At 53.7% G+C, this 13111-nt stretch overlaps 1 protein-coding gene across 1 annotated transcript in view; it reads left to right on the top strand.

The window, feature by feature from the left end:
* The window catches only part of PRKCD (protein kinase C delta), a 30302-nt gene extending 21093 nt beyond the window's left edge, over positions 1–9209 (top strand). The window contains exons 9-19 of the mRNA XM_077749531.1: positions 239–368; positions 1036–1136; positions 1829–1916; positions 2156–2253; positions 2417–2590; positions 2789–2880; positions 3490–3552; positions 4584–4722; positions 4885–5073; positions 5624–5752; positions 8760–9209. Of these exons, the coding sequence (XP_077605657.1) occupies positions 239–368; positions 1036–1136; positions 1829–1916; positions 2156–2253; positions 2417–2590; positions 2789–2880; positions 3490–3552; positions 4584–4722; positions 4885–5073; positions 5624–5752; positions 8760–8918 (1362 nt within the window). The 3' untranslated portion in view covers positions 8919–9209. The remainder of the gene's footprint in view (positions 1–238; positions 369–1035; positions 1137–1828; positions 1917–2155; positions 2254–2416; positions 2591–2788; positions 2881–3489; positions 3553–4583; positions 4723–4884; positions 5074–5623; positions 5753–8759) is intronic.
* The last annotated feature ends 3902 nt before the right edge of the window (positions 9210–13111 follow it).

The raw sequence follows: 13111 nt of genomic DNA, 5'->3' as shown, positions 1-13111 counted from the left end.
ATCTGGGTTCTCCCCACCCCTTTCCTGTGGAGCTTCCCCTTCTCCCCATTTTTCTTGGTCACCTCTTTGGACTTCCAGATTGTCCAGTTCCCCCCCCGCCCTTCCCCCCTCAACAGGCTCAGTGGAGACCTTTTGGGCATCTTGCCATGCATGGGGTTAGGTTAGAGGAGGACTAGGGGTTGAGGAAGGAGCTAGAGCTGGTCTGTGACCCTCAACCTGTGACACCCCTCCTTCCCAGTTCCAGAAAGAACGTTTCAACATCGACATGCCTCACCGATTCAAGGTTTACAACTACATGAGCCCCACCTTCTGTGACCACTGTGGCAGCCTGCTGTGGGGGCTGGTGAAGCAGGGATTAAAATGTGAAGGTGCGTGCTACCCAGCTCTGGGGCCCAGGGCTGGGCAGGAGGGCACCCCCAGCTGGTGCCTACCCACCTGGACCTCCTAAACTCCCGCTAACTAATGCTGCCTTTGCCCCGCTGCTGGGGAAGGCCTCGATGGCCCCTCGCCACTGGCTTTCCCATTTACTGCTGTGTGACCAGGACGCCCCACCGCTCTGAGCTCAGTGTCCTCAGTGTAAGATAGGGGTAGGGGAGAGTAGGGCCCAGAGAATCACTGGGGGACAAGCAGGTGGAAGGTGTTGAGCAAACAGGCTTCACAGACCCCTTCCCCGGCTCCAGGCATTGGTGAGGCAGAAACAGGAGACCCCCGAGAGGAAAAGTGGCTTGTCTAGGTTGTCCTAGACCTTCTTTGAAGGATTTAGAGTTAGGTCTCCTATCTTCTGCCTTTTTTTTCTTTTTCTTCTTTAAATAATGAAAGATTTAAAGTGCTCATGCTGGCTTCAGATGCATTTTGTTTTAAAGACTGGAAACCCAGCAGACCCCACCAAAGCCCTGCTTCCTCCTACTCTCTCCTCTCCTCCCTGCACTTGGCTGAGCCTGGGGGAATGGGGACAGTTCTCCCGGAGCCTGCCGGCAGCCTGTCTGGCCCTGCCTGAGCGGGGACCCTGATGGCCCTGTGTCTCCTTCACCTCAGACTGCGGCATGAACGTTCACCATAAATGCCAGAAGAAAGTGGCCAACCTCTGCGGCATTAACCAGAAGCTCTTGGCTGAGGCGTTGAACCAAGTGAGCCAGGTAGGCAGACACCATGGGAACCCTGGACAGGGAGGCAGGATTGGGGGCGGGCTGTCAGGGCTCGTGCTACTATTAGGGAACCCTTGGGTAGAGGTGGGGCGGGGGGCAGCATTTGTATTCAAGACCCCACTTCTGGAAGATTTGGTCCAAGAATTAGCACAAAGTCATAGGCTCGTTCTCATATAAGAAATTATTCAAGCGGCTTCGTACTTGATGAGCCTGAAGTGCCATGAGGTTGGGATGCTGGGAACTAAGAGCCCTTGTTGTGTGTATGTTCTGTGTGTTGTGTATGTTGTGTGTTGTGTGTATGTTTGGGTGTTTGGGTGTGGGTGGAGCTTGAGAAATGCCATAAAACTTTAATTCTAGAATCAATTACAAGTGAGGGCAACACAAATAATCCATTGAGTAAGTGGTGAGGAGAGTTCAGTGTATAAAACTTTTCTTTGTATTCAGTGCCTTCCAGGCCATCAAGGTATCCCTGTGCTACAGTGTGTGTGTGTGTGTGTGTGTGTGTGTGTGTATGCAGATGTGTGTAGACACACACTATCTGGAGTCCTGGGCTTTGCCCCTGCTGTCCCCCCATTGGTTTTGAAAGTGGAGCTATGGATGGTTGGGGTCCTCCCTCGTGCCTGGGAGTTCTGATCATGGTATGACTGACTGGCTGGCTCCCCAACCTCTGTCCCTTCCTCCAGAGACCCACCCGGAAGTCAGAAACAGAGCCTGTTGGGATCTACCAGCATTTTGAGAAGAAGTCAGAAATCTCTGGAGATACTGTCTCAGGTGAAGCTGGGCCCATTGCCCCCAGGAACGTTCCCACTCCCCACAAGGAACCAAGATGGGGCCCAACCTCCCTCCCCGGTTGAGACCTGGAGAGACACCACCCCTGGAGAGGGAGTCCCTTCCTCACTGAGGCCTCACTGAGGCCTCCCTGAGGCCCCTTACCCCACCCCACCTCTTGGCCCCAGGGGAGGGGACTCAGCAAACAGAGACCTGAGTCTAAAGTGCCATCTCTTGGGCAGACAGCGGCACCTACGGCAAGATCTGGGAGGGCAGCACCAGGTGCAACATTGAGAACTTCACCTTCCACAAGGTCCTGGGCAAAGGCAGCTTTGGGAAGGTAAGGGGCTGTTTGGCCCTGGGGCAGCTCCGTGGACCTGGACCCAGGAGCCCAGGGGCACCTGCATTCCGCCCTGCCCGGCTTCTGCCTGACGGGGTGGGGTCGTGGTGTCCTGGCCTTTGGCCTGGCCTTCCCCCCGCTCAGCGTCCTGCCCACCCATCAGGTGCTGCTTGCAGAGCTGAAGGGCAGAAAGGAGTTCTTTGCGGTCAAGGCCCTCAAGAAGGACGTGGTTCTGATCGATGATGATGTGGAGTGCACCATGGTGGAGAAGCGGGTGCTGGCACTCGCCTGGGAGAATCCCTTTCTCACCCACCTCTTCTGCACGTTCCAGACCAAGGTACCCAGCCCTCGCACTGTCCTTGCCTCTGGAGCCACAGCCCCGCCCCTTAGCCTCCCAGCAGGGCCATGTCGCCCCTGCTTGCGTCCTCCAACACAGAGTTGTTTTCTACTTCCTGTTGGGGCTTGCCCCTGGGGGCCCTCAGTGAGTTGCTTCTGTCCATTTCTGTGCATCTGCTCACCACGCTTTCCGCCCCAGGACCACTTGTTCTTCGTGATGGAGTTCCTCAATGGGGGGGACCTGATGTACCACATCCAGGACAAAGGCCGCTTCGAGCTCTACCGTGCCACGTATGTGACGGCCCTGTGGGGGGGAAGAGCCCACTGCCGGTCTGCCCTCTGCTCCTTCTTCCTGTGCCTGGAGAAGCCAGCCTAGGCTAAAGCTGGGGCTGGAGAGATCTGGGGTGCCTGGGACTGTCCCCACCACATGGGAAGCCACGGGTGGTGAGGGAGCTCGGGCTGGCAGCACAGCACAGGCGTGCTGGGTTCCTGTCCCCCACCTCGAGCCTCCACCTGGGCAGCGTTGCAGATGGTAATGCTGTACAACACAGGACCATGGTGTGTGGTTCCCAGACTGGCATGTACCCCTTCCCAGACGCTGTGTGTGGTGTGTGTATATGGTGTGTGTGTGTTTGTACACACATATGTATGGCTGTATAAATGTATACATACACTCATAACAGAATTGTCTCATTTGGAGCTTTTCCTTCATAATTTTCTGTTTGGTTGCCAGCCCCCTCTCCCCCTCTTGCTTGATACAAGATGTGCTTAATTAGACCCAGGTGGTCCATGGGGTGATTTGCAGCATTTTCTGACCCTGGGGGTAGGGATGAGGGCCCAGGAAGAAGCAGGAACTGGTCATGGAAATCCCAGAACACTTTGTCTCTCTCTGTCATCCAGGTTTTATGCGGCCGAGATTGTCTGTGGGCTACAGTTTCTACACAACAAAGGGATCATTTACAGGTACAAGGAGGGGGAGTGGTTGGGAGGCTTTTAGGAGGCAAAGCTGCAACCCCATCATATCCCCTACCATGCTCTGAGTGAGGCCCAGCCCAGCCATGGCCCCATCTCTGCTTGGAGTCTGTCTTTAGTTGGGTATTCGCCTAAACCTCCTACTCCATTGCTGGGGTTCCTGTGGCCCCTCAGCTGAGGCTGGCCCAGCTCCAGGGACTGGGGGCTCATTGCCCATACTTGGCACCACTGGGAGACATGTACACTACCTGGTCGTGTCTCCCTTCCTTGGAGCAACCATCTTGCTCCGAGGCCCCATCTGAGCAGTGTAAACTTCCATCAGTAGGGACAAGTTCCATCAATTCTCACCCAATAAATGACAGTCCCATCCTGCAGTGGGTTAGTGAGGACCCATCAGGAGGGCTGACGCTAAGCTCTGTGCACTGGTGTGGGGCAGGGCTAAGATACATTGCCAAGTGGATTATGAATCCGTGGAACAGTGTGCCTTGAATATTAGGGTTCAGGTTTTAAGAGATGGGGGCGAGTTGCACATGGTAATGTGCTTGTCCATGCCTGGGGTCACGCTGGGTATCAAGGTTAGTGAGAATGGACTTTGTGCTGTTTGTGCTTCCCTAGTACTTGTTACCATGTGCGTAAATTATCTCCTCAGACTGCAAACTGTGTAGAGCAGCATGGTCTCTGTGCTCGTGGAGTCAGACCAAACCAAGCCCAGGGCCACCTCCGCTGCTGACCAGCTGGGCAGCCCTGGGTGAGGGACATCACCTCTCTGAGCCTCGATTCAGGCTTTAGGAAGTAGGATAGGATGGTGTATATCCAGCATGTAGCACACCAGTAGGTGTTTTGCTGGAAACACCTGTTTTTTTAGCACATCTTTCTCCATCTGCATCCTTTCCTCTTTGTCATTCCCTTGTCCCCTTGGGGAGATTCCTAGGCTTCCAGGGTTGGAAGTGGGGCCATGGGGGCTGAGGGGAGGGAAGGGGGGTTGTTCCCTAATGACTCCCCTTCCTGCACCCTCCTCTCAGGGACCTCAAGCTGGACAACGTGATGCTGGACCAGGATGGCCACATCAAAATTGCCGACTTTGGGATGTGCAAGGAGAACATATTCGGGGAGAAGCAGGCCAGCACCTTCTGTGGCACCCCTGACTATATCGCCCCCGAGGTGAGAGGGCACCCTCCCAGCCACCAGCCCAGTGAGACTCCTTGTCTCAGTGGGGTGGGGACAGTGATGTCCGAACCACAGCCAGGAGAGTGAAGAGGCCTGGCCGGGGCTGCTCATGCCCGGGGGGGCCTCTCAGCTCCGGCACCCCTTTTCCTGCCCCAGATCCTGCAGGGCCTGAAGTACTCATTCTCTGTGGACTGGTGGTCCTTCGGAGTCCTTCTCTATGAGATGCTCATTGGTCAGTCCCCCTTCCACGGTGACGATGAGGACGAACTGTTTGAGTCCATCCGTGTGGACACGCCACATTATCCCCGCTGGGTCACCAAGGAGTCCAAGGATATCCTGGAGAAGGTGGGGGCCCGGCTCGACTGGCCGGGGCAGGGTCAGCAGACATTCAGGTTGCGGGACAGCCCGAAGCCCCTCATCTCTGGAGTGGTAGCCTCGCCGGTGCTCCGGCCCTAACACTCGGTGGGGGGTGGGGGCTATCGCTGTCTCTCTACATTCCTGGGGGCTCCTGAGTCCACAGCGCTAAGTCAGCCTGTACAGTGGTTATGGGCTTAGGGTCAGGAGACAGGCAGACCTGAAGCTCAACTCTGAGTCTGTCTCCTTATCTGTAAAATGGAGGCTATAGGGGAGCCTGCCTCTCAGAGTTTGGGGAAAAAAACCGTAAATGTGTGGTGCTAAGCCCCATGCCAGGCAGACAGTAAACACCCAGTGAGCCCCACTGCTTTTACACATGGTCCCACCAGCAGGGCATCCTGGCAAGCCTACTCCATGGATGGTCGTCTCTGAGGGGCCCAGCAGTGCCTGGGCTGTACCCCTGGGTCTGCTCGGGGGGCTGCGGAGGCTCTTGCTTCCCTGCAGCCCTCAGGTGCTAACAAGGGCCCCTGCTGGGTTGCAGCTGCTTGAAAGGGATACAACCAAGAGGCTGGGAGTGACAGGGAACATCAAAATCCACCCCTTCTTCAAGACCATCAACTGGACTCTGCTGGAGAAACGAGCCGTGGAGCCGCCCTTCAAGCCCAAAGTGGTACGTGATCCCTCTCCCATGGGGGCCCCGATTTGACTTTGCCCTCCACTGCCTTCCTGGTGGGCGTCTCCTTTGCTCTGCCTCCCTCTCGCTTCATTTACATGCCTTCCTCCTCTCCATTCTGCCAGCAAACCTGCTTCCCCAGGCTCCTCGGCACATTCAGTCATGGCGTCTATGCTTGTGTTCTTCCCCCATCTCTCCCTCACTCAGTCAGTCAACAAACAGTGGATCCAGCCATCCTTCAACAGATATTCTTTAAGGCCCCCTGTATGCAGGCGTCTATGCTTTGGGAAGCAGGGTTAAGGCCTCCCTCCCTCCCTCATCCCTCCATCCCTCATCCCTCCATCCCTCCATCCCATCTATCTTCCAAGAAATAGTGGAAATGCTGGGTGCCTGCTGGGTGCTTGTTGAGTGCCTATTGGGCACTGTGCTGAGCTGTACTGCAAAGTGGGGGGCCAGAGGAGCCAGAGGAGCTCCAGCCCCTGGGGGAGATATGAAACTTGATCATTTGTGATAGGAGAATATAATACGAGAGCTGCCACAAGGCCATACGTGACCAGTTGTCACTGGGTGGGTGTGGGAGGTCTGTTAGCAGGAGCCCAGATGCAGAGAACAGAGTGGGTCTGAGAAGAAGGGAGATATGGGCAGGGTGGGGAGACTAGGCCAGGCAGAGGGCAGCTGGGACATTCCAGACAGAGGAGGAATGTTCGCACGAAGGCCCAGAACCTACAGAGGCCCCTAGGAGCCGGCTGGAGAGCAGAGGCAGGTTGGGGCCAGAATTCTTCAGTAAGAAATTAGACTCTGTGGCCCCTCTCTGACCACAGCCCTTCCCTCTCGCTCCCTTTGTCTCTGTCAGGACACACTGCCCACCAGGCAGGTGTCATGTGCCCACATTTGTGTTTTGTCACCAAAGAGCATCGCCCCTGCTCTAGGGACCTCAAACTTGGGGGACCCCTGGGCTGGGCACCTTATTACCAAGCCAGGCCGACTATAGGAAAACCACACAGCCTGCTTTCAGTCTCTCACTTTTGCTAGAAAGAGGGGCCTATTTCTTCCTCTGCACTAAAAAACACAGGGCAAGTGTGCAGGTCAACAGCCCCGGTCAGTGGGAAGGTTGGGGCCTCTGGTGAGCTGTCCAAGGGGCGTTAGTGCCAAAAGTGGACCCGCCGGGAAGCTGGCCCAAGGCCGCTTGCTCTGCCAGTTTTCAAAAGTAGCCAGAAATCTGGATTTTTTTTGGTCAAATTGCCCAATTTAAAAATAATTGGCTAGGGTGCCTGGGTGGCTCAGTGTGTTAAGCATCCAACTCATGGTTAGGTCATGACCTTGTGGTTCGTGGGTTTGAGCCCCGCGTCGGGCTCTGTGCTGACAGCTCAGAGCCTGGAGCCTGCTTTGGATTCTGTGTCTGCCACTCTCCCGCTCATGCTCTCTCTCTCAAAAATAAACATTATATATATGTATATACGTGTGTATATATATATATATATAATCTTTTTAAAAATAAATGAAATAATTGGCTCAAATCCCATTAAAACCCAGTACTAGTCAAAATATCGTACCTGCCTGCTCAGTTTGACCTGAAGGCCACCAGCCTGAGATCTAGTATCATTCCATTGTATTCCCAGAAGCAGAGTTGGCAAACTTTTCCTGGAACAGGTTGGTGCTAAATATTTTAGGCTTTGCAGGCCAGACAGTCTCAAGCAGCCATAGAAGATACGTCAACGAATGGGGATAGTCTTGTATTAATAAAACTTTATTTACAGACACAGAAATGTGGATTTTATTTAAATTCTACATATCATGAAATATTAATCTCCATTAGATTTTTTCCCTAAACATTAANTTTGAGCCCCGCGTCGGGCTCTGTGCTGACAGCTCAGAGCCTGGAGCCTGCTTTGGATTCTGTGTCTGCCACTCTCCCGCTCATGCTCTCTCTCTCAAAAATAAACATTATATATATGTATATACGTGTGTATATATATATATATATATAATCTTTTTATAAATAAATGAAATAATTGGCTCAAATCCCATTAAAACCCAGTACTAGTCAAAATATCGTACCTGCCTGCTCAGTTTGACCTGAAGGCCACCAGCCTGAGATCTAGTATCATTCCATTGTATTCCCAGAAGCAGAGTTGGCAAACTTTTCCTGGAACAGGTTGGTGCTAAATATTTTAGGCTTTGCAGGCCAGACAGTCTCAAGCAGCCATAGAAGATACGTCAACGAATGGGGATAGTCTTGTATTAATAAAACTTTATTTACAGACACAGAAATGTGGATTTTATTTAAATTCTACATATCATGAAATATTAATCTCCATTAGATTTTTTCCCTAAACATTAAAAATGTGAAAGCCATTCTNTTTTTCTTAAACATTAAAAAATGGAAAGCCATTTTTTTTTTTTTTTTTTTTTTTTAAGCCATTCTTAAAGCTTTTGGTGGGTGGGTTTGCTCACGGGCTGTAGTCTGTAGTTTGCTAGAACCCCATTCAGGACGACACCCACCTCTCCTTATCCAGGCCCAGAGCTCATTGAGGCTTCCTTCATCTCCCTGGGAAGATAGCACCCACTGTCCAGCTGGGACCCTCTCAGGCTCTTGGGAGAGACTCCCTTTTCTGTTCTTAATAAGGCCAGCTCAGGGCACCTGGGTGACTCAGTCAGTTAAGCATCTGACTGCAGCTCAGGTCATGATCTCACAGTTCACAGGTTTGAGCCCTACATCAGGCTCTGTGCTGACAGCTCAGAGCCTGGAGCCAACTTTGGATTCTGTGTCTCCCTCTCTCTCTGCCCCTCCCCCACTCATGTTCTGTCTCTCTCAAAAATAAAAAGAAATTGAAAATAAATAAATAAGTAAATAAACGTTAAAAAAACAAACAAAAAGGCTGGCTCTGGTCTGGCCCAACACCGTGGAGATTCTGAGGTGTTTGGGACGCAATCTTGGGAACTCAGGGACCTCTGGAGGGCCACCCCTGGGTCCCACTCACTTGCCCCTGCCCTCTGCCTGCAGAAGTCCCCTGGAGACTACAGCAACTTTGACCAGGAGTTCCTGAATGAGAAGGCTCGCCTCTCCTACACTGACAAGAACCTCATCGACTCCATGGACCAAACAGCATTTGCTGGCTTCTCCTTCGTGAACCCCAAATTTGAGAGGCTCCTGGAAAAGTGAGGCTTCCAGACATGCCCCCAACCCTCCGCAGCAGGGGAGCCCGGGTCAGCCAGCACGGCCTGCCCACCCAGCCTGGGGCAGAGCAGTCTAGGCACCTTCACCGACACCTGCCCAGCCCCCCCAACAGCAAGCAACAGTGTGATTGTCTGATTTCTGCTGCTGCCACCCCCTTCCCCCCAGGAGGGGCCTCAGCTCCTGTCTGGCTGAGCTCTTACGGTACTTCTGTGAACTGTGTGTGAAGTTGCTTTTCCTCTGCCATCAGAGGGAAATTGTAAATCCTGTGTTTCATTACTTGAATGTAGTTATCTATTGAAAAAATACATTATACACACACACACATATATATAATAGGCTGTATATATTGCTCAGTAGAGAAGAAATATGAGGGACTGGTGATGTATTGATTTAAAGAAAAAATATATATACACACACAAACATATATACACACACATACATATATGTGACCAAAAAAACAGAAACAAAAACGAAAAAAGAGCACAAGCTGTTTGAACCACCAGGTTCTTTTATCTGTGTGTCTAAATAAACACCAAATGGTACTGACCTGGCTGTCGGGACACATTTGTCCCAGGAAAGCTGGTGGCTGCTGCTCCTGCTTCTGGAAGCTCTATCCAGGAAGCTAACGGAGCTGTTAGTTGCAGACACAGACCCCTGGGTTTTCATGCAAATGTGTTTGTATTTATGGGTTTCCTGTGCCTCTAAGGCCCTGGGCCTAAAGCAGAGCCTTTTTCCTGGGTGGCTGAATGGAGCCCTGAATGTGTGGGGCAGTGGGAGGAGGTGACACCCACTGCAGACTGTGTCAGGGGGGTGAGGGCCAGTCTGGAAGAGCAGAGAGACATGAGCAAAGGCTTGGAGGCTGGCCCAGACTGGGGAAGGAAGGACAGAGAAGAGGAAGGAAATGGGGCTGAGGCTTCAGGCCCATCTAGATTCAAACCCCAGAGTATCGAAAGACGTAGGCATACCACTTAATCATCTTAAACTTCAGCTTCCTCATCTGTAAAATGGGGACAAGACGAGATGATACTAGATGGAATTCCGTATCTCCCCTGTCCCTGCCACAGAGGAGCCTTTGTTAGAGGTCTAGAATCTACCTCTCAAGAGTCCTTGCCTGCCTGGGGAAGGGGAGGGAGGCAGGGCCGGAGAAGGTGACTGAGAAAATGCTGAGCAGCTGCGTGGGGGTTGAGCGCCATGCTTCAGGGTGCCCGCGGTGTAGTGAGGACACGGGCTCCAAGAGACAAGGGTGGCGGCCAGTGACCCCCGAGCATGGGCAGCCCTCCCTTCTAGCCACCTCAGTGTTTCTCGCTCTCTGGCTTCCCATTTCTTCCTCTCAGCCTCTTTCCCTACTCCTCCCTCTTTCTCTACCATCCCCATCTCGGGCCACAGGCCTGAGGCAGGGCCTGCCCTCCAGCCCCTCTGGTCCAGCCCCTGGCCCTTCATCCTTGGAGGTGGGCAAAATGCCCCAGTGCCTGATTGGTTGGCCCTGACAGCCAGGCAGCTGACTGCCAGCAAGTTCGTTTTTTTCTGGGCTGAGGTACAAGTTTCCAAGGCTGGAGAGGTGGGATGAGGTGGGGCTGGTGCTGGCCAGGGGAGGGGGCTGCGGGGATGGGAGCAGCAAACTCTTCCCTAGAGAGACTAAAGCTCACCTCTCCTCTCCATCCACCAGCCGTCCTCTCTGGAAAGCACTTGTTGAACCTCTGCTCTGCTGAACAGCAGTGAAAACCCCAGAAGGGAAGCTTTGTCCCTTGGTCTCATGGGCTGGTGGAAGAGAGCGTGGCATGGGCTGTGCTGGGGGACCCCGACCCCTACCTCTGCTGCAATACACACAGGCCCCGAGAGACCCCGTGGGGCTGTCCAGAGTAGGTTTAGAACAAAAGTATGGCTGGTGTGTGAACTCCAAGTCTCCCCATTGCTCTGCAGCTCCAAGGCAGAGCCTTGCACGGAGAGCCCCAGCTCCCTCCTGCGTGGAGCAGGGGTGAGTGGTTTACGGGTCAGAGGCAGCAGAGGGTGGTGGGAAGAACGTGGTACTGAGAGTCAGGAGCCTGGAGTTCGAGTTCCACTCTGCCATCCACAAGGTTTCTCATCAGGCCTCAGTTCCCTTATCTGTAAAACGGGACAATCTTGCTGCTTTGAGGAGCTCTTGGCTCTGGGGAGCCCCTTAAGGACTGATGCTGGTGCCCCACACGGCCAGGCAGAACCCAGGAAAGGGCAGGGGCTGGGCCTGTGGGGCCCACCTCAAGCAGCCTGGGATGGGGAAGTAAATGCCAGGGGACTGCCAAACTCCCCGGAGGCCGTGCGGCTCCTGGCCTGTTCTCAGAGCTGGGTGGGTGCCAGGCCTGACCCGGCAGCCTCCAGAAATGCCTCTCGGGGCTGGGCCCAGACCCACACTTACACTGAAACCTGGGGGTCCAGAAGCAGGCACGCTGTTCCCGTCTACCAAGTAGGTGTGCAAACGGAGCAGTGAGCTCGGGCACCCCCCCCCCCTTCCCACAAGGGCCAGATGGAGCGCTGCGCCCTGCCCACAATGTGTGCCAGGCCTTGAACTCGGTGCTGGGCAGGGACGGTAACCCAGATGCAGGAGGGCCTGGGGGCAGGATCACGGCTCTGCCATCAGATGGCTCTGGGTTCAACTCCTAATTGTCCCTCGTTGGTGACCTCAGGGAGTGACAACCTCCTGGAGCTTCAGCCTCCTTTTCTGTGAAGTGGGGAAAACCATGCTGCTGCTTGTGAGTGACACCGAGGTCTGTACGAGCTCCCCGTGGACTCAGGACACAAAAATAGGCTTAGTCGACAGCTGCCACTGTGATTCCACTCCCTCAATCAGGACAGAGCACCTACCAGCTGCACGTGCAGTTTGAATTCTTGGGCCTCTGACTGGACCGTGGGGGGCAACTTGGCAGTTTCGACTAACACCTAAGACGCACCCGCCCCATGTCCCAAGCAACCCCCTTCTCAGGCAGAGCTGTGCAGAGAAACCTCACCCACAGGCCCCAGGAGGCTGGCCCGGCATGCCTGGCACTGCGTGGACTGATTGGGAAGTAAGCAGAAAGCCCAGCGACTGGGGAGCTGGTTGAATGCTTTCCTGACATAAAAAGTGGTGCAAGGCCAGGAGACTGAAATGAGCAAGTTAGAAAGATTCAGAGTGATTCCACCTTGGAGTTCCATGTGCCAACTTACAAAGGCCTCCATAGGCCTGGGAGCACAGGGCAGGGCTACAGAGGGTGATGAATGAATGAACGGACTGCCCAGACCACAAGTCCCTTTAAGGCTGTCAAATTCTGCATACAGCGTGTACTGTTGAGACATGGCCACCCTGCCAAGTTCTAAGCAGCGCGTCTCAGCGCTGACAGCACACTGAAGCCCCGTGCCCAGGCTGCCTGTGGTCTAATAAAAATGCTGCTCTCTGGAGAAGGACCGGGTATCAGTATTTTTAAAGCTCTCTGGAGGGTCCAACCTGCATCAGGATTGGGAGCCAGTTGGGTAGGAGCCAGGAATCTGCATTTTGCCCAGTCAACTGAGGGAAGTCAGGAAACGCTGCTCTGGGGCGCCTGGATGGCTCAGTCGGTTAAAAGTCTGACTTCGGCTCAGGTCATGACCTCATGGCTCCTGAGTTCAAGCCTGAAACCAGCTGTGTTATCAGCACAGAGCCCACTTTGGATCGTCTGTTCCTCTCTCTCTCTGCCCCTCCCTGCTCTCTCTCTCTCTCTCTCACAAAAAATAAACAAACATTAAAAAAAATAAAAAGCAAACTCTGCTCTGAACAGGCCACACCCTGGAAGGTGAAGTCACCAGCCTTTTACCCCTGGGACCCCAAGCCCAGGAGGTCTCTGGCCAGAAAGCCTGAAGCTGGCTGTGCTACAGCGCCCTCTGGTGGTGGCCGCTGACCCCTGATGGCTGGCTCCGTTGCCAGCTCAGGCCAGGGAGGACCCACTCTGTGCCAGATACTGTGTTGAGTTCTTAACCCACATCATGTCATTAGTCCCTGGGGAAATACTCCAGCAAGGAGATGCTGGAAGACCATTTTTCAGAGACTCAGGGGTGCAAAAGTTATACCTCTAGACGTCTGCCCTGACCTTTGAGAGGAACCTGGGGCTAGTCCATATCTGTAACCCATTTTCTGGCATCCATCCCAACATTACAGTCACATTTCCTTAATTTACTCCTTATTAAGGAGTGCG

Source organism: Crocuta crocuta, unplaced genomic scaffold, assembly GCF_008692635.1.
Source record: "Crocuta crocuta isolate KB4526 unplaced genomic scaffold, BGI_CrCroc_1.0 scaffold463, whole genome shotgun sequence".
NCBI lineage: Eukaryota > Metazoa > Chordata > Mammalia > Carnivora > Hyaenidae > Crocuta > Crocuta crocuta.
Note: the sequence above shows the minus strand (reverse complement) of the source record. Positions and strands in the feature narration are given on the sequence as shown.